Here is a 27,203-nt window from a genome sequence, read left to right on the forward strand (position 1 = left end):
TCTTGTTTTCACTGCCAGAACTAAACTTTATTTCCATGTGTATTACATACTTGTATTTGATGCCAAGTACATTAGAATTACTTTAACAGAGGATTTAAGTGAGGAATATTTATTCTTCACTAAACAGGTTAAGAAGGAATGTAAAAACCTACAGGAAAAAAAAATATGCTTCAACTTAGTTTTGATTTTGGCAATCCAAACAGTGAAGTACTCTTCTATTCTCTCCTCCCAGCTTTCAAAGTAGGAAAAAAACCAAAACATCTTTTCATAATCATGCAGCTCAAGAAAAATAGTTTTATAAAATCCATTTCTTATGCTAAATATGGCTACAAATAAGGTATTAACACAAAACTCCCAGTTCCTATTTTTAAATACAAATACCGTGTTCTATTATGAAATGGGGATAATTAAAATATATCAATGACTACAAATCTAGTAATTTAAAGCAAGCTTAAACATGCTGTTTGTTTTTATGTGGAAGGATTAGGATACCGTATGGTTTAAGCACTGCAGAAACTTCTGTCAACTCCTTGACGCCCAAAACAACAAGCCGTCAAACACAGAGAAACGTGTATTTGGGTCTGAATAGCACCGGGTGTTTTTCTCCCCAAGTCCCCTCTTTTAAACACATCAGCATTTACCAAGATGAGTGACATGACGACTTCCGAGAGTGACGTGCACACACAGAATTTGCTGTAAGACTCCAACGAGCAAGCTACATTTTAGACAACACCGAACAAATACTGATGCACATTGCGATACAAAAGAAAACAGTGCTTCCACAGCATATCCTCGGTTCCCAAATACAAAAATATCAGTTGTGGGTAGTTAATAGTTATCAAAATTTTTATTGGTACAGAATGAAAGCAGCATTTACTTCTTTTTTTGTTTGTTTTTAAACTGTACATCATAAAATTCCCCGGGACACGTGTGGAGGAGGAAAATAGGCTCTGTACTATTTACCTGCTATTGGTACTAATCCCTTCTTGGCCGAATACAAACGGTATCACTAACAGCAAAGGGAAGGTAGCTCCTCAGTGTGAAAGGTCAGCATCTAAAGCTCTAGTTTTGAAACAATACATCACTTAAATGTATAATTACACACAACAGGAGTGGGAAAACAAGTTTTTATGAACAAGAACTATTGAGACCGGGCATAAATACCTTAACCACAAACCCTAGAAAGATTCTGAATGCTCTGATGTGGCCCTTTTGGGTGAGAGAATAAAAACAATGAAGTATGGCTTTTCAATCTTCCTTTAAATGCATGTTTTGTATAACTTTCGTAGGCTTAAGCGGTTTCAGAGGACCTCTAACGTTTTCTTTTTACATCATTTCCTAATTAGAAGCATTAATTATATCAGTATATGAAGTCATTGACGGTTGATCATTAAAATACAGAAGCCGTTTGCTTTTGCTGTTGTTCTTTTTAAGTAAGGGAGGCGTTCCTTCTGTAGCGAGAGCCAGCCTACAGCACTAACATTTCAGAGGTTACTACATAGCTTCTCAAATGAAATCCTCAACAACTGCGTTTTCCAGCAGATATTTAGATCAAGCATATGCAGAGAGCTGGTACGACCAAGTGCAGACAGTTCAGAAGTCTGTCTCAAACACTGCTTACAGTTACCCTCTGCAAAAGGAAAGCCCCTCCTCGCCCCAGTGAGATGGGGGAGAAGGGGAAACAGCTCTGCCATTCGTGTAGCAGTTTGGCTAGCATAAAGTTTTATTGAAGTTGTTAACAAAAATAGTTAAACATTTTTTACAATTTAACATCCAGTCTGACAAAAGGCAAATCAATGAAAAAAATACAAAAAAGTAAAAAAGTGCACTACCGAGTCCAGTATTCTGCTTTAAAGTCATGTCACTTACAGTATATGAAAAATAAACCCAGAAGTGTAATTACTTTAAAATACACCGCTTCCATATTTCAATATTTTACACATATATTCTATAGTGGAAGAGGAGATCTCTTAAAAACTTTACTCTTAAAATATTGAGGTGCATATGCCAAGTGGGACAGACTTGGCAAGTTAAGTTGCAGTAGAGAATCCTTTCAAATTTGGCATTCCATTTACATACCTCACTGTGCCAGCGAGGCCTGTAAGTACCTAAACCTTCTAAAAAGAACAGTAAATCTCTTTTGATGCAGACTAACTGATACAGACAACTACAAGAAACGGTGAGGTCAGCAATTTTATCGGATCAGAAGGAGATACAAGTCCTGATTTAGTCGTCAAATGGTACAATGTCACAACAAACTTTTAAGGCCGTGTTTTATTTGCTGATTAATGGACAAAAGGCAATGGATTCTCCCCCCCACACCAAATATTTTCTTGAAAGTCTGTGCTCATAAAAATCATGAAAAGTTGGAAAGACTTACTTATTGAAACTTTAAATATATTTTACACAATCTTGTTTGTACAAAAATACAAGTTAAATATAAACATAAAGCAATCATGATAATTTTATGTAAATCCATTTTGTGATATTCTGTTATATATAAAAAAGTTCAGCTCTGTCTCATTTGTGAAAAGATCAATACCAGATTGAATCACTACTGGCAAAGGGCCCTAAAAAGCACACTTTAGCATTAAATATGTTTTACAATGTAAGTACCATTTCCTGATTTTATCTTTTCTAAAGGCTGGCAAAAGATAGGGCAGTATGTCCATAAACCAACAAATAATTTGGCTACAATGTCATAAAACACAAACACACAAATCTGTACAGTAAATCCAGTAGCTATGCAGTACATACTTGTTACACACATACACAGACATGGAATGAAACTTAGTGAGACGCCGTTTCTAGTTCACTGTTCTTCAGCCTGGCATTTTGTCTTACTTCATCAAATGAATACGACTTCGTTACTTTCCCATTCTTAAATACCGTATGAAGGAGATCCTGCAAGAAACACCATTGATTTAGCAATGCTGATTTGGTCGATTCGTGACTGCCATGATACCTCATCTTTTCACCTTCTGCTATCTCACACTGCCACACAGAAGAAAGGATTTAAGCTACCCTACACACAGACAGCAGTTTAGTGCTAAGTAGTCCCTGAAGCAAGCTGTCCACATCTGGCCAAAGACAGAACAACATAAGCTAAACAGACTCTGTTAGATTAGCTAGGAGAGGAGACAACAACCAAGTCTTATGACTGAGTTGAAGAGGTTCCTCAACACTCATAACAGAGAATCTTACTATTATCTAATCTAGACCTCCCCTCTTTTAGTTTAGTAACATTATCACTTGTCCTATCATCATACTTCGAGACACAGAGTCTGTTTCTTAGGTCTCTGCATCCAGAGCATGTTATCAATGGAGTTTGTTTGCTTTCTGTGTTTAAATTTCTCAGAGATGTCAGTTTAATGATTATTGTTGCATAAAACTGTGTGCCTAGTACTATTCCTCTGCCTTGTAGCACAGAAAACTCAAGATTCTTCCAGCTTTTAATGGCCGAAATGCAATTTGATAGCTTGCTTATTTTCAAACCTCTTAATTCAGGAAGAGACATGCAGTTAAACAGTTTATTGCTCGCACAATGAAAAATTAAAGAGATTTCCAGCTGCAAGCCTGGAGACTGGCCTAAAGATCGTGTTTGTTTTACTGAAATAGCACTTAATTTTGTGATTGCAAAGAATTAACAAGGAAACTGAATTTGTGGATTAATTTACATCTTTGAAAACTGGGAAACTCCGGGCACAGCACATTAACACCTGAAGGAGCTGTTTCACAAATCTCAAATTGGAAAGCAGACACAAGTTCAATAAAATCTGTCCTTCTCCCCACTTCCACCTCAGGACATTACTTGAATTTCACAACGTGGCTCATACAGAAATGCTTGGCTTGCATAATATTCTCATAGACCATCTCAAGTGGGAAGGGACCCGTAAGGATCAGTGTTTTGCCCTCTAGACCTTTCACTGTCTTCGCTGCCCCCTTTTGGAGGCTCTCCAATAGTTCCATATCCTTCTAATATTCTACTATATTAAGATAAACTAGTTTTGGGAAACAAAGCAACACTCTCTTGTTTCTCAACAGAAACAAAAGACGGATAATTGTACAACCTGGACATTCCAACAACATCCAGCATTACACTGTTACTGAATTCTGCAGCACTTCTGAAGTACTGAGACAGAAGTTGAACAAAAATACAATTTCACATTTTGTTTTTGATGAACTTTTCTTTTTCCCCAGTCTAGTCCTACACAAAGAATGATGTAATAAGCCTTGAGAATTCATACCTGGCCATATTCTTCAAGATCTCCCTTTCCTTCTTCAAGTGTCACAAAATCTCCAGCAGGTGTCCTATGCAAGGACAGTCGGCCTTTCTTTGACCTTTTGTTTGGATCAGCTACTGGATCCTTGAAGACATTTACCTAAAATCAAAAGAACCATTGGGCTTTGTAGGAATTGCGTACCTTATGTAGATGGCAGTAATCTAACAGGAGGTATGAAAAGGTTTGTCAGGTGGGGAGGCCCCTGCTGCAAACATAATGGCAGAAGTAGTGTAAGACATACCCCAAGACCGTTGGTTACCACGTAGCTACATTTGAAGGAACAGTTCAAGAGATCTCTGGTTAACTTCTGCAACAAAGCTCCACCAGATCCAAAGGCGATATTTTCAATACTCCATTTATTCTTCTTCATTCCCTCCACAATCTAATAATAAAAAGAAAAATATGATAGAATATGCTCTCAGGCCATGCTGGTTTTCCATCAAAATAACGTACTACTTGAACAAGAACAACTGAGCCAACTAACATTCAGTTTCCAGGAGATGTACGTAACAATCCTGTCAATACTTGGCATGCAGCAGATCACTTAAAAACGGAATTGGAAAATCACATTGTCTAGAATTAAGAGTAGCAATTTAGAAATGGAGATCATAAAGCTGCTTAGAACATGGTTTTGGCACCTTCTGAGGCAGATACAGATCAATGTGAACTGCACTAGTATTGACAGACAATTTAAAGCTTACTACAGCATTCCCCTCATCCCATTCTATCTACACAAACCTGACATCCCCCAGCCTGGAGTCATGGGTGTTGGGTTAGTCACACTCATAAATGGCAAAGATTTGTTTCCATAACTTGTTATACCTACGTAAGGCTAAAAAGGTAGCGAAAGCCCCAGTAAGAATGTCTGAACTCATATCTCCTAAATATTTCACTAATAAAAGTAAAAGAGAAAGCTTTGGAGTTGGTGAAATAGCAAAGCCCCATCCATCCAGATAAAAGGAAGCTGAGGAGCAGAACGGAAGGATATAACCCATAGGCAACAGTGCAGTTGCAGAAACGAATATCATGAGAAATCTGGTAATTTTTTGTGCATGTTCAGCCTCTTACATCAAAAAGAAATGCCACGTTAAGAGATAACACAACTGTTCCAGGAGCAGCTGATGTTAAGTCTTTTAGAGACAGCTAAGGCAAAATGAAGCTTTCCAAAGGAAAGTAGTGGGGGTGGGGAAAAGTGACAACTTTCAGATAGCAGTAAATGGGTAGCTAAAGTAAACAGAGTATTTATCCATCTAATTGCATGTAGACTGTCTCAATGGATACTCAGCCTTACCCAGGGTATGGTTGGCCCTTTGGGCTGCCAGAGCACACTGCTGGCTCATGTACAACCTATGCCCACCTATGAGCATTTGCTCTTGCTTTCACAGACCTAACTGTGAGAGAACATCTTAAACAATCTTCCACAAGATATTTAACAGACATTTATTCTGCTGAGATCTTACTTTCCTCAGTCTAATGGCAGCTGCTGACTCAGCCTCATCCAAGAAAGCAAGCAGGACTCTCAGGCCCCACTCCCATGACCTTTGCCTAAGGAAGGAGCCCTTTGGAAACTCTATATCTTGAGTAAATAGTGCCTCTGCACGTGAAAATCCTGTGCAATTTAGTAGTAGTTATCACATCCTTCCCAACAGCAACCCTGTACAAAAGGAGCATGTATTTTCAGGTGATTAGGTTCTCCTGGAAGCAGTTTTAAAAGGAGGATCCATACAGGACAAAGGGTTTGAGATCATTACAGTGCAAATAGAATTCTCTCTGATGCATTTCAGAAGTTGCTGTACCTGACAAAGAAAGGATGATAAAGAGGACTTTCAATATCCTCTCATCATATATAAAGCCCAGTAAGGCAGAAAGAAGCAGGCCTTCCCAGAAAGGGAATCTGCTTATTTATTGCTGACTTTTGATATGGCAAATGCTGGTAAACCCCACCTGGACTCTGATCCAGTTCTATCCTTCTGTTCTGAAGTCTCCCCAGAGGAAAAACCAATAGGGAACAATTTACTGTCTCACATTTTCAAACCTACATAAAGAACAGTTCTGTTGTTAAGGTTTTGACCACCTCCTGCTGACCATTATGAGCGTGATTAACGATTGTGACTCCAGGTTAGAGGATTTTCTTTCTTTATAACCATTTAAAGACATCTGGAAATTGAATGTTCAACAGGAAATCCTTTGAAAGTGTAGTGTATTGTGGAGTTAGCAGATTGGAATGATTTTTGAAGTGAAAAATACTGGAAGAAAGTCAGAAAAGGTTCCTTACCTGTTCTACCAGCAATCCCTATTAAAACAAAGAATTTTAAAATCCAGTTTATACTGAGTTTTTTCTGTATTTTTCTTTCAGCTACTTCAACGAGACTGATCTGTAATTACTCATTCTAACTTTCCTGTTATACCCATTACCACTCGTCAGATCCATCACCGGTTGTGCCTAGAATCTAAGGCTTATATGGAATAATTAGAATGATCACTTCCATAAGGGTTCAGAGGGGGGGGAAAAAAGATGGTCCCAACAGTGCATTTGGGTTCATGTAAACTCCTTTTTAAAATGTATGAATTATATTTCAAGCTTTTTTTCTTTAAATGGCAAGCTATTATCCATTCTTTCACAAGTCAGCACAGTAACCTCGGTTTTGCTGACATAAAAGGAAAGAAAAATCCATGAAATTTTAAGCACGACTAAAATAGGTGCAAAGCTTGTGGTCTTGCTCCAACATAACTTGCTGCTGCCAAATTAGAAGTGTTAAGTGTTGCTTTCCTCTTTTTCTGCTTCCCCCAGCTCAAGACAACAGTTTATCTTGTATTGTGCCGGTGATTATTATCCTGCTTTATGGGACAACTTCATTCACTAAAAGAACCAAAAAATCAATTGCTTTCACCCAAGTTAGTTTGCTGTTACATCTGTGGCATAAATTAGTTTAATGGTCAGCAGTTCAACAACCAAAGCTGATGTGAGGTGCACAGTGATGTTACAGTCAGGCAAGAAGAGAAGGTGGCCACTAATCAGCAGTGAGTTATATCTACTCTGTGAGCCCTGTGGAATTGGACCCTCTATCCACTTCTACACATTACAGGTAAGTCTTTACTCACAGTCAGCAACAGTTGGAGGAAAATAACAACAAAAAAATTGCTCCTCCTGCCTTTTATCCTCTCCCATTAACTACTGGGATTATTTTTCTATTATAGAACTTTAAGAACAATGCATTTTATCCTTCAACATCAATAACTTTAAATAATGGTTCTGGTATTTCCACGTTGTGCCCACTGCCTCTTGTCCTGTCACTGGGCACCACTAATCAGCATGGCTCTGTCTTTCTTGCACTGTCCCTTCAGGTATTTATACAAACGGATGAGATTCCCCCAAGCTTCCTCTTCTCCAAGCTGAACAGATCCGCTCTGTCTCTTCTCATATGAGAGGTGCTCAAGTCCCGTATCACCTTTCATCTGATTACAACCAATGCTCTATGAGCTCATCACCTCTCTGAACTCTGTCAAGTATAACTGACAAAATGAAAACTTCGAGTTCCTACAAGAATTAACGGTCCAGATTTTCATGAGTCTGTGACTAGTACATATGTGGCCTAACAATAGCACCAAGTTGTAGTTAAGTTCTGTTCTGAAGTCACTGTGAATGCTAAGTTTATTATTATATTGAACCACTAAATAACTAGATTTTGTCTTGCTGAGATGGTTCTCCAGCGTCATTACTCAAAGATTATGTATATTTACCAGATTCAGGCACCAATGCTCCAACTTGGCCAATCTGACTCAGACCACAGCCTAATCTGCTGTTCATTTGGGCTTTCAACAGCCCTCGCTCCACTGGTCACCAAACCAATGGACTCCTTACCTCCTTTACCTTTGTTTTTAAAATCCACACCTTCAAAATTCCAAGTACAAACACTCATCAGAGCATATGTACCTAATGAACCCAACCAGTTAATTACTACTATTGCTGTAGCACAGCAATTATGCAGCACGCTTTAAGTGACAATGAGAGGAGCAAATATTGCCAGATTTTTATCTGAATAAGGTTTGACTGACAGGACAAAAGCAATCAAAAACATGAGACAGTGCAAGCAGAAGGGTTACAACGCTAAGATTAGGTGATGTCTTTTAGTTGTTTATGCATCTTAATTATTCTCTGTGGGGTTTTAAGGAACATGTTTTACATGGAAGGATATCACAGCCAGCGTCCAGGACAAAGGGAAAGGAGGGGTCAGTAGTGAAACTGCAACACCTGACTAGTTAGAACAGATACCAGATTAAACAGCAACATTGTGAGTATCACCCTGACATGTGAACAGATCTCTCACCTCTTGCAACGTGTTGATATCCACACCATCCCCTTGAATAACTCTGAGATATGGTGGCAGCAATTTGTAGCCTTTAGAGTTCTCTGTGATGGGAAACTTCTTTCCTAAGATCTCCAAGACCTATGGGGAAAAAAAAGAGCAAAACCGATAACTGTTATAAAAGCTTCAAGAAATGGTATGGAAGAATGCATTTAATGAAAACAACGAAGCAATTCAGACTGCAAAGGAGCTGCCAAATCTATATTTAAATGAGATACAAGTCTAGATTTTTCATAGGTACACAATTCAAAGCATGCTACTGTCATGGTTTTGTACACTACAACATTAGGTTTGCCGGCCAGCCAGCCGTTACAAAACAAACTGTCCTTCCTTCATATATAAAGAACATAAAGTGTTACCTTTAAAACAGTGTCGAGGGGATTCCCAGAATCTGGTCTAATAATAAGTGGTGCCTCTGGACTTCGGCCTTCAATTATATGCCTTAAGTCGTCGCCCCATATTTTTTCACAAGCATTATAAATGTCGTAGCTGTCACTAACCACAGATACAGGCACTGAAGAAAACTGTGTCACTATGTGTTCAAAAGCATCTTTTTCATGATCCTTCCCCCAAGCTGTTATGGTGCTGTCAAGTCAATAGGAAAAAGAAAACACATTAGAGCAGCATTTCTGATAAATCACACATTCTGTATTTCCTAGCAGAAATAAATCAAGATAAGAATATGTAAAATGATTACAGGGCAGCACAAATTACGTTCTTATGAGCTCTATCTTGCGTGGATAGCAAATATACCGACAGCAGCATGAATTCACCTCTGGCAGCTTAGACAAACACTGCATATGTGAAGCATCTTTAACACGTGACTTAGTTTTACTTATTTACATTCTGCATTTGTGAGTTTCTCTTAGATCCAAAATGCAGACAATTAAGGAATTACAAATGCAAGAACAGACCATCTGCTCTGGCAACTTCAGACTATCAAATAGGAAATAGATAATTAGCAGCATAAATTAGAAAAAGTGTTAAGATTCTTCTAAGATTTATTTTGGATAACAATTTGAAACCACCAAGTTCCCCATCACAAAGCTTCTTCCAGAAGAATCTCAGAGCATCACCCTTGGTACAAGGGTACAGGCAAGCATATGAATAGAGTTGCTAAGAGAGGCAGTAGGATCCTGAATGCCAGCTGATGTGCAGAGGCCGTCTGTAGGTGGCTGGCACAACTTACATCAATTATTTGCGTGTGAACAGAGAAAACACTTGTAGAAAGCATCGGTGTGCAGTAAGAACTAACTTGTATTGCAATTTCTCCCCCAAAATGCCAGCATTAACTTTTAAGCAGATGAGCCCTGAGTCACAGGACCAAAGAGAGAAAACAAAATCACTTTCCAGGAGGCTGGAGCGGTCACAAGAACAACCCTGTGTGCCAGAATGAAGCCCTGCACACAGCACCACCTCACAATGGAAGGTGGGGAACAGCAGAACAGTTCTGGAGAAATGCAGGTTTCTTGCAAAGAGCCACACCAAGCAGCAGTTCCAGAACAGCATTACAGCAAGGATCCAGAAAGTGAAATGAAATGAAGTACCTTTAAAGCTGATCCCTACTCTATCAGAACAATTCCTGTAAGCTTTTCTGTTATCTTCCTTGCAATTCTGAATGAAAGCCTCTATTCAAAAGAACTATATTTTGTACTAGCTAAGAAAAAACAGAAGAGGTCTTTCCTTTCATTGTGCTCATTTCAGTCTGCAGATGCACAAGTAACATCCACAGATTTGCACTCACTCCTGACCCTGCAGACGATTCCAATATCAAAAGCAGAGGTTTTCATCTCAAATGCCTGTTTGAGATTAACTCCTTACTCTCAAATTCACTCACAACAAATAGAGGATTATATTACTGGCTGAATCTCTTATGCTGATAGAAAACCTCAGAATGGGGAAAACATGCTGGGAATGTTGTACCTTCTATGGCTTTTCATTTTACTTTAAGTGAAATTGTAAATGTGAAGTTCATGTATCTTCAATATCTTTTACCTGTAAGCCATCAGGTTCCACTTCAAAAATAATCGTGTACATGTATCACAGAATCACAGAATTATCAAGGTTGGAAAAGTCCTAGAAGATCATTCAGTCCAACCATCACTAATACTTCCCAGTTAAATCATATCCCTCAGCACCACATCCAAATGTTTCTTGAACACTCCCATGGTCGGTGACTCCACCACCTCCCTGGGCAGTGCATTCCAGTGCCTGACTACTCTTTCCAAGAAGTAATACTTCCTATATGTAGAATGATATGATATTGTGAGTTGGAAGGGACCCACCACAAGGATCATCAGCTCCTGCTGCACTCTTCTAGGAAGTTTATAGTTTAAAAACATCTACAGTTAACAACAGCCACACCACTGTTGAGCCCCTTAGAAGATACGGAGGCATTGGTATAGAACTTTAGCCTCAGTCATCTGGGAATAAATGAAACAGATGAAGCAAAGCTTTCACTTTTCCTTTACAGTGAAAAAAAAAACAACCCAAACACATTCCTTGATACAAAGATGGGCAAGTTTAACAAAATGTACTTTTTCTGTTAAAAAAAAAGTTTTAATTGCCACAAATCCTACCTGTGTTCAGCAGCTGGAACAGAATATCCCGGAACTGGATCTTTTGTTCCATAGTACTTCTTAATTAACGCAATTCCAGCTACAGTGTCTGTTCCTTTGAAGTTCACCAAATGAGCTGAAGCTCCTATTCCTGCAGTCTGAAAAACGAAGCAGCTTTCAGTTGCCAGGCCGAATATAGAAGCCTGGCTAGCACCAATTTGAAAGCACAGAACTCTGACTCGGTTCCTCTTTCACCAACACGCTCTTCATGCATTCACACAAGAAAGACAACATCCAAGGAGAAGAAAGCTCTCCCAGTCTAATTCTGATACAGTTCAGGCACACGCCACGCACCCAGACCCACTTCTTCCACATAAGTCCAAACACAGCACTCTAAGAATTCACAATTTCACTGTTGCACGCAATTACAACTGTTAACAAATGCACACTGCTGTCCTTTATAGTTGAAATCAGACTTCACTTACAAGAAAAGCTGTATTACCTCTTGTGAAGAAACTCCCCTGTAGCCGAAGTCGTGCAGTTTATACTCCAGCCCTTCCAAGCTGCCAGAAGTCTCCAGCAAATATTTGGCCAAAATCTTTTTCTGCTCTCTAGAATTTGTAGCCACTGTGATGGGATACCACGACTGAACAAGAATAGTCTAAAGCAAAACCCCAAACCATTATTAGGCACATGTTGAGTGAGAATTTTTGAATCCTAAGTAAACATTCGCTCAGGTACAAAACAGGATATTTATTTTCACTTCCCATTCAGAAAGCCTCCAACAGTTTACTTTAGGTTAAAGTAATAAGTTTTTATAATACCTTTATAAGGCGGGGTAATATTAACCATCTCAAGAATTATTGCTCCCGAGCTACAGTCATATGTAATTCCCCTTCTCCTCTTTCCCTTCCAATGAAACTACTGCTATACAATTATAACAATCACTTGCCAGGTAGGAAGGAAAGGTCTACGTATGAGCTCTAAAGAAAGAACTGACGCTTATGTAAAGCAGAAAATGAAAGCTGTCAGAGACTTCCCTTAAGTCAATACAGGATTCAACCCTTAATTCAAGTGCATGAATTTTTATTTAGAAAAAATCATGCTAGCTTTCCAAGACTGACCTCAATCCAATTTGTGAGCCAGTAGCATTCTGGATCTGTGTTTTCTACTGTGAAGAGAACATTCCCTCTGGGAATGACAGAGCCCTCGGGAACAGCCTTTATTTCTATAGGAAGATGGCCATCATATTTCTGTGTGAGAAAGAACCGTGTCATTAGGCAACAGGACAGTTACAGACTACTTCTCTTACTTGATTGCAGTATATCAAAATCAGTCTGCAAGTCTCCTGATAAAGCTTTTTAGTGTTTTCTTTCAAATCTAAAAATATTAAACTTTATTCAGATTCTGACAAGTTTGAATAAAAAAAAGTCCACATAGGAATAAAGGAGGAGAACTCTCCAATCTAAAGAACACAACAGTTTCTTCATCAAATCAAATGAAGGTTTTCAGTTGCATTCCTTGTGCAAACTGAGGCAAAGGGGCTTAAATATTACTTAACAATACATAGACTCTATTCACAGAAATAAGAAATACTTGCTGCTCATTTTTCTTCACTGCTTTCACCTGAAGAAAGAAAAAGAAGTTTAGCTGCTCTCTAAGCCTTTAAAAAGCTGCAGTAGTTTTGCTTGGCACAGATGTGGATTTGTTAATTTATTAGAATAGGATCTACTAGAATCTACTTGAAAGAACGTTTTATCACCTCAACTATTTACTAAGCACAAAATCCAGTTCTTAAGTACCATTCTTCTGTCAAATTCCATCTTTCATCCCTGAAAAACCAAATATTCTATGGAATAAACCTTTTGCAAAAAGTCAGTTGTCAACAATAGCTTTAAAACAGTGATTAACTGGGCTTTACAGACTTGGAGATGACTGTGCTGGTTTAATAAAGGACAGTAAGACCTTCCAAAAGGCTCAAAAATATTCACTAATGATTCAATGAAGATAAAAGTATACTTAAGAGGAAAAAATGCCCAAGAGATTTAGAAGTCCCTTAGGGTCTGATTTTATCCGTGAAAAGCAATAAGGTTGTAACATAGCAGTACAGTATCATCATTTTCATTTGTAATAAGGTGTCTTCCCAGCAAACACTGAGTACAATCTGGTACACATGTCAGGCAGAATGCTAACATTTTTCCTCTACACTTTACCTAGTGCAAGAAACGAGATAACAGAGCCAGAAAGCAAGCAGTGGTAACTTTATAGAGGTACAAAGAGCAGAAGGGCATAAAGCACACAAAGGGAACATACTTTTCCAGTTTGACACGCATTCACATTTAAGATTAAAAAGGGGAAATCATATTTGTTTGTCTATGACTCTTGTGGCAAGAAAACCTGAGCAATGACAACAGTGTTCACAGGGTGCATGTGGAATGGCTGTTTTAACTAAGGCAAAGGTATGCACTGAAATGGCATTAGTTAAACAGTGTTAAAACTCAGTGTAGACAGTCACTCAGCAGAACGAGTTATCAATTCAGTTTAGAGAAAGAGGAATCAAGATTACTTTAAGTACATTTTGGAGGGCAGTCCACAAGGTACAGTGTAGCTTAAAATAAGAATGCAGTTTGAATTCACATCTGTTGTTATTTCAAAAGGAAATAAGGCTGCTGTGAACCTCTGCATAAGTATCTCTTTGCAAACAGTGGCTCTCCTGCACACATTATGGCAACCCTTGCTGCAAGATGATATCCATAAATCTATCTATCTATCTATCTATCTATCTATCTATCTATCTATCTATCTATCTATCTATCTATCTATCTATCTACCTACCTACCTACCTACCTACCTACCTATTTATATCTACATCTATCTACAGATCCCAACAGATGCCACCATAAAATGCATTCAGTCAGGGTAGCAATAGGAAAATAAACTCAAGGGGCTAAAAATTGTTTCCAGGCATCAAATGACGTTCATTAGAATTCACAGTGAGGCTTAGTATTTAATTCATCCGCAGTGATTAGAACTGCTCTGAAGAATGCTGTTAGTCTGAATATGCTGCTTTTACACACAGAGATGTTTGCAATTACTTGAAGACTGACATATTTACAAACAAAAGAGAAAGAGGATAAAATGTGGAAAGACTTGGAGGGATTTATGTGTCAAGTCTTGTATTTCGTAACAGAGTTGAACCGAAGCATCTCTGACAAAACTTGATGAACAAAACAACTGAACAAAACACATTTACACGTTTTCTGGAACACAAGCAAAAAGTTGTAATGCTTTCTGCATTAGTATTACAACAGTTATGATGAGTTACAGGCAGCAATACAAATGATGCAACCAACCACTAGGCGCTAAATTACGAACAGAGATTGGTCAACAAGTCCCTGCTTACACTCTAACATAGCTGATGGCAGCTGTAAGTCCTTAGCTCCTCCAAAGCCATATCTGTCATCTAAGAAAGGATGGACATTGCTTTTCTCTTACAATTAAATGATTATTCTGTGATGGCTGCCAATTCCTGCACACTGTACATAAAAAGCTACACCTACCCACTCTTCATTATTATGGTTAAAATATCTTGGTTTTAAAAAGAGACAGCCATATCTATTTTACAGTTGATTCATTAAGTCTTTGTTATCTTGTATTATTTTCATAAAGTTTTACCTCCAGAATATAGTTCCATCCCTTTTCATTGAAGACATCATCTTGAAAGTGCTCCCTATACACTTCTTTGGCTTCCTTGATTTTTTCTTTGGTCACCACTTTACCTGTGGTTTCAGAAACAAATAAAAGCTTAGAAAATAAATAACAAGAGGTTACATACAGAAGTGTTATTTTCCCTCAAAAAATAAAAAATAATAATAATTAAAAAAAGACACAGAGAACACATCAAATGAAGTATAGTAGCTTGTTTAAACCAACTTTAATTTATTATGTAGATTATGATGCTCATAAAGCCAACAGCATAAATCGACTTGTGGTCTGCAGGTGGCTCAAGGATAATTTCAGATCTCTTGTCTTTTATGATAGCTAATAACTCATCATGAGTTTTGTTTACCGCTGGTTTTCATGGGATGGTATAGCAATTATGAAACTCAATACACTCCACAAGACATAGCCTGCCTAGCACAAGGCTCCAGCTCTACTGCTCCAGGAGAATCCCTGTGGAGATGCCTTAAAAATCAGTCTCTGATTAAGCACTTCTGTGATAGAAACAGACAGACTAACCTGATTACTTGAGTAAGCACTGCTACTGCTTTAGGAATATTTGTCTATTTGCAATCACATAAATACATACCAACCAAGATAATCTGCAATTGCTTAAACCATATGACTCCAGTAAGGCTTGATAAAAATTAAGGTATTTGTATTTACAGCTGTATTTATGTTGGAATTTGAGATAGTTACCTTTTAAGTATTTGTTCAGAATGTACTGCAAACCATAAAAAACAGTTTCTTCATACTTCACTTTCCTTAACTTGGAATTTTCAGTCTTCTTCTCACGACATTCAAAGTAGGAATATACTTTGCTTGTATTAGGTGGATATTGCTTGTAGTGTGTAACCTACATTAAAGAAAACATCAGTAAGTGCTTGAAACAACACTGTAAAGCACAACAGTAATCAAAAGTCATTGGGCATATCATGGTTTTCAGCAGAGCTCTACCTTTGTATGTTAGAGCTTACAGGCACTCCAACTCTTCCGACCTATTCCTCCATTAACTCTCTACACAGTGAGCATTTAGGGGATGTCCCCTCCAGCAGTTTTCTTAGATTTTCAGTTCAGAAGTCTGTATCCCTTATCTTTCTTTGTTTCTACAACAAGATTTTTGTTCCCTCAGTACCCTTCATGGTCAGCTCCTTCACCATCCATCCACACAACTTTGCTTTGATCAACTGGGGGTCACCGTGCAGCAAAACCTGAAAAGGTGCTGATGGAACATCTACATTTTTCTGAAAGGCCCAGATTTAACCACGAGGTCAGTGCAACTTAATGGCCCAGACCAAGAGCATGATCCTGAGAGAGTCAGGCGTACACCAAGTATGTGGCATATGTGCACAAAGACTGCACCAGAAAGGTATGCCAGTACATTTGCAGCAATGTATGGCAGAGGGGAAAGAAGACCCCTTATAAACAAACTGATTAATAAACTTCAAGACTTTGAGTTACATTTAACCCCTCTACGAGCTTGTGTTTCAGCCACTGCAAAAGTAGATGAAAAACTGGACAGAATGGAGAGCAATCAAGAAGATACAATAGACAAACTGTCTACCATGCTTAATGCTGATGGATCCATGGTGGTACCAGATACATCTGATAGAGACCAGGATTCCCAAAACAGCCTACTGGAAGGGCTGATCAACTTGGTTTCCTCACAAACTGCATCATCCAACGTCTCAGCTATCAAAAGAAGACGTCCTCTGGCTCATGCAAGTCACAACATTAAGACTATATTGCATTTTGCCTTGTGATGTTACCCTATGTGACCATGGAGAAGATACAAAGAAGTGGCATAAAAAACCCACTCCTGCACTTCAAGCATGGGTAAAAGAATTGCAAGACAGATCAGCCACCAAGGTGAACTTCTCCAAAAAGGTGATTGCTCCAGTTGCTGTGGGACACCGCAATAGCCGTGAGACCTACAGAGGTAACAAAAAGAGGGGCCCTGCCCCCAGCTGGTGAGGGAAAGGGATAATAGAGTGTATTGGACTGTGTGGATTAAATGGCCTGGCACCTCAGAACCACAGAAATACAAGACCCTGGTGGACACTGGTGCACAGTGCACTCTAATGCCCTCAAGTCACCAACAGACAAAATCAATTTATATTCATGGGGTTACTGGGGGTTCCCAAGAGCTGACTAGGTTGGAGGCCAAAATAAGCCTTACTGGTAGAGACTGGCAAAAGCACCCTACTGTGACTGATCCAGGGGCTCCCTGTATACTTGGTATTGATCAGAAGGGGATATTTCAAGGATCCCAAAGGGTATCAATGGGCCTTTGGAATAGCTGCTGTAGACACAGAAGGTGTTAAGCAGCTGTCTGTTTTGCCTGGCCAAATTTGTCTGCTGTGGGGTTGCTTTGAGTAAAAAAACAACAGGTACTGATTGCTACAAAGATGGTGCACAGACAGCAGAATTGCACCAACAGGGATGCCTTGCTCCCCATCCACAAGCTGATTTGTCAGCTAGAGAGTTAGAGAGTGATCAGCAAAACTCACTCACCTTTTAACAACCCCATATGGCCAGTGTGTAAAGCCAGTGGAGAATGGAGGCTGACAGTAGACTACTGTGACCTGAATGAGGTCACACCCCCACTGAGTGCTGCTGTACCAGACATGTTAGAACTCCAGTACGAGCTGGAGTCAAAAGCAGCCAAATGGTATGCCACTACTGACATTGCCAATGCCTTCTTTTCCATTCCTTTGGCTACAGAGTGTAGGCCATAACTTGCTTTCACTGGAGAAGCATTCAGCATCCCTGGTATCATTTGCCCCAGGGGTGGAAACACAGCCCAACCATTTGCCACAGGTTGATCCAAGCTGCACTGAACAAGGTGGTGCTCCTGAGCACTTACAGTACGCTGATGACATTATTGTGTGGGGCAACACAGCAAGGGAAGTTTTTGAGAAAGGAAAACAAATAATCCAGATCCTTCTGCATGCTGGTTTTGCTATTAAATGAAGCAAAGTGAAAGGACCTGCCCAGGAAATTCAGTTTCTAGATATAAGGTGGAAAGATGGGTGTTGTCACATCCCAACAGATGTGATCAACAAAATCACTGCCATGTCTCCGCCCACTAATAAGAAAGAGACACAATCTTTCCTGGGTGTAGTGGGCTTCTGGAGGATGCAGGCTTCAAACTACACTGTAAACTCATTGTAAGCCCCTTTATCAGGTGATGCAGAAGAAGAATGGTTTTGCATGGGGCCCTGAGAAGCAGGCTTTTGAGCAGATAGAACAGGAGATAGCTCATATCGTGGCCCTGGGGCCAGTATGGATGGGACAGGATGTAAAGAACATCCTCTACACTGCTGCTGGAGAGAAAGGTCCCACTTGGAGTTTGTGGCAAAGAGTGAATTATTTCTACCTCAGTTGACCCACAAGGCCTTGGGCCATCAAGGAAGAAATGCAACATACAAATGGGTTACAGACCGAGGGGTGGACTTAACTACGGATACTACTGCACAGGTTACTCATGACTGTGACACATGCGCCACAATTAAACAATCAAAGAGAATGTAACCTCTATGGGGGGGAAGGGTGATGACAAAAGTATAAATATGGGGAGGCATGGCAGGTTGATACATCACCTTGCCACAGGCTCACAATGCTAAGTGTTATGTGCTTACCACGGTGGAGGCAACCACTGGGTTGCTTGAAACATTTGCAGTACCCCATGCTACTGCCCAAAACACCATATCAGGTCTTGAGAAACAAGTCCTGTGGCAACATGGCACCTCAGAAGACTTGTAGGAGATAATGGGACTCATTAAAAAAATTATGTTGTAAATACTTGGGCCAAAGATCATGGCATTGAGGGGATTTACCATATCACCCAACACGCACCAGTCTCTGGTAAAATCAAATGATACAGTGGGTTGTTAAAAACCATGTTGAAAGCAATGGGTGGTGGGACATTGAAGCACTGGAAGAAGCATTGGGCAGAAGCCACTTGGTTGGCCAACACCCGAGGATCTATCAGTCGCCGTGGTCCTGCCAGCTCCCTACATACTGTCAAGGGAGATAAGGTCCCTGTAGTACATGTAAGGAACATATTGGGAAAAGCAGTTTAGTTCTTTTCAGCTTCCAGGAAGGGCAAGCCTCTTTGTGGAACTGTTTTTGCCCAGTGACCTGGGTCCACTTGGTGGGTGATGTTCAGTGTGTGCCACAAGGGAATCTGATGCTGGGGCAGTGCAGTCAGTAATTGCATGTATACATACATATGTACTGTTAGAACTGTATACTTGGAATTTTTAAAACAGTGGGCGATTTTCCTTTCAAATGTAACTTCTATTTAGTATTTCACTGAGCTTGGATAATCAACTAGACTGTGCAATTGCATCTTCTGGTTCTTCTATAGCAGCAGTTGTGTTTGGGTTTCCAGTGCTGCAAGGAACAGTCAAATAAACAAAAAAGTCAATTTATAGATCTTTCCATTATCTTTACTTGTATGAAGTTTCCAAGGCCAATCAAATAAAATCCAGGCTTGTAATAGCAAGTTGTGTGCCTTCACTTCAAACAAAGCACTGCTGAGCAGATGTTAACAGCATACAGACTCTTCTGCTCCAGCTCCACAGCCGCTCCAAAGGGAGAATTACCAACTAGTTCTCAGACTTAGTTGTAACTATTTGGAAACATCTCACTCCATAAACTGCGACACGTGTGTCCCCAGTTCTAGGCAGAACTTCCAAAAGAAGTAACAATGCCAGTTGAGACAGTTCTGCTCACATATAAGCACACAAACACAAAACCCACCACCATAAAAACCTGCTATGGAGCATTCTGGAAACATATCAGGTCCTTCTGACTAATGGGAGTATGAACATACACACAATTCCCTTACAAACAAAAGTTATTAAATGGTCTCAGAGGAAAATATGAATCAAGTCAGAAAGTTCATTTGCTGCCACACAAGTTACTGTGACAGCGTGAGAAGTTCCGGTCTTTTCTTTGACCATGCAAGGGACAGGTCTTTAAGCTGGAACTTCATTTTATCACACTGCTTCCAAACACTGCCTTTGTTTTCATTCTTCATCCTGCCGCGATGCTGCAGCTTAGTGATTTCAGAGTGAGCACTCAGCACAGAGCTGAATGAAGATATATACAGCAGACACTCCAAGAACAATTCCCAAACCAGTACCTGAATTCCTGGAACGTCCTCTGGAACAAAACAACGTAATGTTGTTTTATCCACAGCAATTCAAGCAAGGCAAAACACCACATCCATGTGAGTACGCATACTCAAGTCTCTTTAATAAAGCTTAATGACCCAAGTTACTAAGACAGGCAGGTATTTGCAGTTAACATTTGCCTTATAATGAAAGCTTGCATGATCTTCCGCTACGGTCTTTGAAACAATCTCTGGCTTCAGTCATTTAAAGACATCTCCTCCAGCCAGACATTCCTGTCTATCAAATGAGTTACAGGTCCCAGGGTAACTTACAGAGCACAGCGCACACACTGAGTTGGTGCCACCTTTCCCCGATGCATTTAAACACTTTTCCGTAGAGTCTTCCCATTCTAGCTCTGCTCTGAAGCATAAGAGCAGAACAGGGTGCTCTGACAGTACAGCAGCAGAACATGAGGGCTGAAACCCAGCTGCAAAGCCAACAGCCAGAGGTATCCTTCATGTAGCATGGCTGGGGAGACTGATCCTCCAGATCACTGCAGCAGATTCAGCCCAAAACCAAAGAGATAAAACCCAAGAAGAACAAAAAGCAAAAAGAAAACCCCAAATGAACATCTATCAAATACTGAATAACAAGTTCTGCTAATTTCTCTACTTCAGATTAGATCTCAGTCTAAAAATATGCAACTCTTAGCATCCAAAAAAGTTGCTTCTAAGGATGCAAACTTATGTAAATTTGAAAGAAATCGATATATTTATCAATTAAGCTTCATCAGAAGACCGAATTTGTTTTACAAGTTATATATGAAAGACATAGTTCTATTCTTCACACGCTAGAACCCTTTTAAACAGTGAAAAACACACCTCCCTGGCAATTAAGTGATTTTACATCTAACCAGTCTTTGTAATTTTGAATAATTTGTGCTTCCTTTAATACTCCACAAAGCTACAGGTTTCCTCTACAAGACCAAAGCACCCACTGGGTGCCCAGAAGGACCTTATGGACTTTATGGTCCTCAGACACAACCTCAATCTTACAGCACCACACCTTCCAACCACCGCTTACTGTAGGTAAGAGAGAAGGCAGGCGAGAAGGCAACCACAAAACCCATTTCCCCCCACTCTTGTTGTGTTTAACCATAACAGGAAGGCTCCAGATCCACTATGCTAAGCCACATCATCATTGTACACCTCAAGGACTCACCCATCAGCCAAAAGCCCTTTGTTTATCCTCTGCTGTGTGTGCAAGCTACCAGGCAGGGTGCTGAACCTAGAGGGCACATCTGTCTACAACACACCATGATGGCTCTGTTCATTACTGGGGATTTTTGGACACCCGGGGCATGGGAAATAACACCTATTTACCACAGTGATGGTAAGAAGGTTGTGCAGGGAAGTCAAAAGGCAGCCTCATCTGGTAGGTGACAACCTGCTGTCAGCAGGGAGGGAATTAAACAGGCTTTGAGGTCCCTTCCAACCCAAAATAAATGTAAAATAATCCAAAAAAGGATCAAGCCTTAGGAAACAGGAACACTTCACAGAAGAGCCAGAGGACACCACTGGGGAAAACAAAAAACATCCCAACGCAACAAAATCAACCCCACAATAAAAGGCTACGAGGCCCTTGGACAACAAAAGCTATGCTTGTGAAAATACCTGAACTTTCCTTGTAGCCAGATGATGTGCTGAACCTGCCTGTGAGCTACAGAGTGTAGAAAGAACAACTGATGACAACAGATGGCATTTGAAATGTATTTCAGGCGACTTACAGATTGAGACAGCGTTGATAAATCTGTGCTTTCAGGTACTGGGTGACAGAAGCTGGACCTGTACAGACAAGCTCTTGATAAGCAGCAGTGACTCTAAGCTCTACAGGAAACTCCCATTTCTACAGAAACAAACAAAGACCAAGCAGAAGCTCCTACCGAGATTAAGAGACCCTTACAAGAAAACAGAACTCCAAAATACATTCAAAGGTCTTTTGATACTTAGTTCAAAGACTGTGACTTAGGTTTTGTTTCAGCAAACAGCCTTGGAACAACTATCTATAACAAGGCTGTGAATTATGTCTGAAATAGAGCACTTTCACTCTCCAGTTGTGATAGCTCCTCATTGAATTCAATCCAAATGAAGGTGCATACTGGACAAATAATACCTCTACTCAACTAAACGTAGAAGAAAAATAGTATGAAGCACAAAAATGGATTTAGAGCAGCCACCCAAGAAAATACACCAACTCTAAGTTGTTAGAATTTAAGAGAAACAAATTAAGAGTTATTTGGAACAAAACAGTGAGAATGGAGAATTGTGTTTTATATTAATATAGGCTGGGTAACAAACCGTCTGGAATAAGAGTCTCTGTTTACAAGCTTTATTGCAAAGAGTTTTAAATGATATTCTTTAAGAACGTTATTTAAGTCCATACATACCAACCATTTGAGAATGTGAGAAACCCAGCTCTGACCTCAGTGGAGAAATCTGGTGTGCTCACATTCCTGCTGCTCAGCTGGGTGCTATTGCAACCCATCAGAAAGATGCTTCTATGCTCTGTAGCAAAGAAAACAATACTCTGCATATCTAGCCAGCAGGGCTGGCCTGTATTGTACCTCCACAAGAGATAATGCCAGCTCAACTAAGAAGGTACTTGAGCTTTCTGTAGTTAGTGTGAAAACTCGTTATTGCAAAATGGGTGTAAGAGTCCCATTCCTGAAAGCCAGATGCTGTAGCCAAGCTTAAAGGAGCATAGTCCTGGTGGTCCACTCAACTGGGGCACTCCAGGATCTGCAGCACATCACTGGGGCATGAATTATGGGCTGGACAACATCCTGCCAGCCTCACTCACATGCTAAAATGCGCTAAAACCATGACAGCGTAGGTGAACATTGACCCAGACTACTCTGTACGTGACAAACAAAAAGGAGAGCCACTCTGCAGGATGTGGTATCAGAATGAATGAACTGTACTGGAAACTATTTATCTGGGGGATTCTCACCCCCAAATACAGTGTGCTGAGTTAGATAACTGTTCTGCAGCAGTGCCTCAAGCATTTATCCTGGAGAGATCTGTATGAAGCACCTCTAAGATTGTCTCTTGTTCTAGCATTACCTGTCATTTGAAAACTCATAGGAAAAGACAGAGGTCATGATTTGAAAGACCACCTGACTTTATTGGGTTTAACTGATAGAGTGGTTCAAAGCAGAGGTTGCCAATAACTTACATGGAAGGTGCAGTTAACAAACAGCAGAGGAAATGAAGCAGTACTGAGGATAAACTAACACAGGCTATGACTGAGACTGAAGGCTGGCTCTGTATCACTTCTAATGCCTCTGTATTTTAGTATACCCATTATCTCTTATAGGCTGAAAAATAAGAGGAAAATGAGCAAAAAAACCTAAGGAATCAGTCAGTACTATGTTAAATAATGAAAGTACGTGCACACAGACAGATAGATTTACATGGAATCTGCACACAACAGCAAGATGCTTTAAGGGACGATGTTCACGTTCACCTACAAAACAAGGTCAAGTGTAAGCACTGTAACTAAAGGTATTCTGAAATGCACAGAAAAGATATGATGGTTTTAAAGTAGCACTTTACAGCAGATTCTTCACCAAAAAAATCTCATGTTTTACAACCATGTTTTTACACCAAGAGATTTCAATTATATATAGAAATATAGGTGCAGTTAATAATAGTTTGCCACCATTAAGTACTAATCAAAACCAATAAGGAATAGTCATGACAGTTCCTCGCATACCTGCAGCCTTATAAATAAAGAACGTACAGGCTGTCAGAGCCTGAGAATAAACACACTCACATGAAACGCTTCTGAAGTGCTCTTCTGCATCCACGTGGAGTAAAAGAAGTCACTGGAATGACACACTTAATATTCAACACAGGAGATGCACACTGTTGGTTTTTTTGCTTTTTTTTCAATAAAAAAAGAAGAAAAATAAAAGAAAGAAGAAAATATCTTTAAGCTTCCTTGAAGCATCCAGAAAGAAGTGAATTCTGACACACATCTCATTTGCAGTCTAGCTATCAAGTCAGTTCCTCCTATGGGGTAACTGCATGACAGCCTATTATAGCTATCAGCTTAATTACAAACCATCCCAAGCAGCAGTAATACGGCCCGTTGCTGGTAACAACATAAGCTATTACTGGTTTGGCAAACAAGGTTCGGTCCTTCTGACAGTCCTGCAGCTCACACTGCAGCCGTGCATCCATCCCTGACACCTGCCCACCAAAACACTCTTCCAGGCCAGCTCTCCCACAGCTCTCAGGTGATGTATTGTCTGGAAGGTTTGTGGCCTATACACAAACATGGGATAAACAGAGAGCTGGGAAGCAAAGAGAAAACAGGCAGAGGCAGTGTGTCAGCAGCATCAGAGATGAAGAAGGTGGAAGACTTTGCTGGGAAGCACAGTGAGTCACAAGGAAGGCAGGACAACACAACGGTCCTCACAGGAGCTTCAAGTGTTTCCCTTTTCCAGCAAATACTGTGTCACCAGCAAGACATTTCACCACTGAAAGTATAGTGTCCCTACTGGACATTGTCACAAAGCAGTTCCTCAGGCACTGCTGCATGGATTAATTTCTTGCAAGTCTTATGATCTAAAGAATTAACAACTGCTTTCACTCACCATTGAGATACAAACACACCGCACTGCGTGACCACCACAGGCCTGGCAGCAGAGGCACATAATAGGGAAATCACTGCTGGAAGACCTGGGGAAGCTTAAGAATCTGCAACAGAGCACTCACATTGTCCCATATTGCATATAAACCGATGCCATAATGGTGGATATAGAAGAAATACTGGGTGGGTACAGGAAAAAACAACTCCATGAGATCAATTTGTCCTAATAGCACAGTGTGCTCCTGCAAAAAGCCTGATGTTGTAGACTACCTGATTTTTTAGTACAGCTGTACTGAAAGTGCTTTCACTAAGTGAGCTTCATTGATTAGGAAATGACAGTATCGTTCAGGGAACAGGTAAGTGATGTGTGCCCCTGTTACCTAACAGGATAAAAGCAACTACTTGGGTGTTGCTCAAAGATCTAAGAGTTCTTAAAGGTTGGAATAAAACATGGGGAGACAATGTGAAAGGTCCTAACAGAGCCAAGCAGGCAACTCCAACTGGTTTTGATATAACATAAAACACTCTCAAACATAACAGAGAACTTAACCCCAGTTCAGTCTGAACTAGAAAGAACTCAGCCTTTCTCAGCCTCACCACTGGCAGAACGTCACCACATCAGCATCCCTACAGAACAGCGAGCAAAAAGAACGGCATGGCCAGCTGCCATTCCAGTGCCCACAACAGATCTGGTGAATTTAAGAGAAGGGGTACGCAACTGAGATGGAAAATGGACAGTGCTTAAATCTTAGTCTACGATACTTAACATGATTATACTCAAACTGGGAAGAAAAGTGGATCTCCCATATTTGCATTAAATTTAATCACAGAGAGGTCTGGATTTGAAGGGACCTTAAAGCCCACCAGCCTAATCCCCTGCCGTGGGCTGGCTGCCCCCCACCAGCTCAGGCTGCCCAGGGTCCCATCCAACCCAGCCCTGAGCTCCTCCAAGGATGGGGCACCCACAGCTCTATGGGCAGCTGTGCCAGGGCCTCACCACCCTCTGAGTAATTAACTTCGTCCTAACATCTAAGCCAGATCTCCCCTCTTTCAGTGTAAAGCCATTTCTCCTTGTCCCAGCACTATTAGTTTGTCCCCCTCCTTCAAGTGCTCCCTTCAAGTACTGAACGGCCACCACCAGGTTTCTCTTCTCCATTCTCAATAAGTCATTCCAGCTCTCTTAACACAGAAGGCCAAAATGTAGTTCTTAGGAAGCGTCATCATCAGATTGAGCCCTTAATGAAAGTGGTTTCCAGAGTCTCATAGAAGCCTTAGGATGCTTGGAAAGAGCCACACTGAGGTTCTGTTGGTGTCTCCTCGTGTTCCAACTCACCTGTCTGCAGTCTGTGATGGTATGTGCTACAAACTCCTTCACAACAGGGTCCCTTTGTATAACATCAAATAATGATGGTATCATCACACCCTCAGACATGAGCTGGCAGAGATGGCAACACAAACCAGCAACCAGAGCACAAAAGGGGCCTCCTGCCCCAGGATTCCCCAGCGGCAGGACCCGGCCGTGCTATAGCATCTCCCGTACTCAGCTCCGTGGGGTATGAGCACACACCCGACCCCATACGAGCGGTCAGAGCTTTAAGGGGCGGCAGCGTTAACACACGCTGTATAACGTAGCGGTGTTCAGGGCACCGACCGCCTCCCTGACCCCGCAATTCTGCTCCTAAAGACAAAAAGTTGGTTCTTTCCTCCCGGAGTCACAGCCGGTACCTGCGGCCGGGGCTGCCCGCCATGGCCGTGCCCGGAGCCATGTGCTCTGAGCGGCCCCGAGCACACACGGCGCTCGCCCCCGGGCGCGCTCCCGCTGCGCTGCGCCTAAAGGGGCGGCTGGGTCAAACCCCGCGGCCCGGGGCGGAGACAGCGCTCCCTCCAACCGCCGCCTCCGGGCGGACACACGGAGCCGCCGCCGCAGCGAACGGCCGCGCCACGAGCGGCTCCGCGGGGCCGATCCGCCCCGTTACAGCGCCGCCCCGGGGCCGCACGTGCCGCGGCTGAGCTGCCCGGTGCCGCCATGGCCGAGCCGGGCCGGGCCGCGCCGCTTTCACTTTCTGTCTCGCCCCGCCGGCACCGGGGCCGCACGGAGCCACACGGAGCCCTACGGAACCCTACGGCCGCTCCTCCCGCGCCGTCCCGAGGCCGTGCGCGCTCGCTGCCTCCCTCCCTCCCTCCCTCCCGCCGCGGGGCCGGCGGAAAACGGCAGCGGCCCCGGCGGGCTCACGGCTCACGGCTCACGGCTCCGGAACGGCGCCCGCAGAGGTGACCCCCCGTCCGGCTCCGGCCCCGTCCGTCCCGCCGCGCCCACCTTGTACGAGTCGGTGGCGAGAAGGATGTTGAACTCGGCGCCCGCCGCCGCGCACTCCATGCCGCCCGGCACCGACAGCAGCGGGCTGCGCCGCCCGGCCCCGACACGGACACACGGACACAGCGCGCTGCCGCCAGGCGCTCGGTGCGGGGAGGGGGCACAGAGGAGAAAGGGGGGAC

At 41.6% G+C, this 27,203-nt stretch overlaps 1 protein-coding gene across 3 annotated transcripts; it reads right to left on the reverse strand.

Annotated features, from left to right (window-relative positions):
- NAMPT (nicotinamide phosphoribosyltransferase) lies at positions 1-27,203 on the reverse strand. Of its 3 annotated transcripts, XM_015849527.2 has the most exons (12): positions 27,025-27,203; positions 15,628-15,784; positions 14,884-14,987; positions 12,333-12,461; positions 11,711-11,869; positions 11,230-11,366; positions 9,010-9,235; positions 8,612-8,731; positions 6,559-6,576; positions 4,525-4,665; positions 4,248-4,382; positions 1-2,904 (listed from the first exon to the last, which is right to left on the reverse strand). In XM_015849527.2, exons 1-12 carry the CDS (start codon positions 27,082-27,084, stop codon positions 2,791-2,793), a joined length of 1,500 nt encoding a protein of 499 aa, XP_015705013.1. In that variant the 5' UTR covers positions 27,085-27,203; the 3' UTR covers positions 1-2,790. The 3 variants fall into 3 exon arrangements, with proteins under 3 accessions (XP_015705013.1, XP_015705102.1, XP_015704941.1); XM_015849616.2 differs by lacking the exon at positions 6,559-6,576 and having other exon boundaries at positions 27,025-27,202; XM_015849455.2 differs by lacking the exons at positions 6,559-6,576; positions 27,025-27,203 and adding an exon at positions 26,041-26,164.

Source organism: Coturnix japonica, chromosome 1 (assembly GCF_001577835.2).
Source record: "Coturnix japonica isolate 7356 chromosome 1, Coturnix japonica 2.1, whole genome shotgun sequence".
Lineage (NCBI taxonomy): Eukaryota > Metazoa > Chordata > Aves > Galliformes > Phasianidae > Coturnix > Coturnix japonica.

Excerpts from the sequence above, each read along its gene's own strand:
- NAMPT (XM_015849455.2), bottom strand. The coding sequence starts at position 26,139 with ATGTCTGAGGGTGTGATGATACCATCATTATTTGATGTTATACAAAGG. Across the intron at positions 9,236-11,229 it reads GTTCCAGCTGCTGAACACAG|CACCATAACAGCTTGGGGGA; the intron begins GTAGGATTTGTG and ends TTGACTTGACAG. Across the intron at positions 4,383-4,524 it reads TGGTAACCAACGGTCTTGGG|GTAAATGTCTTCAAGGATCC; the intron begins GTATGTCTTACA and ends TTTTGATTTTAG.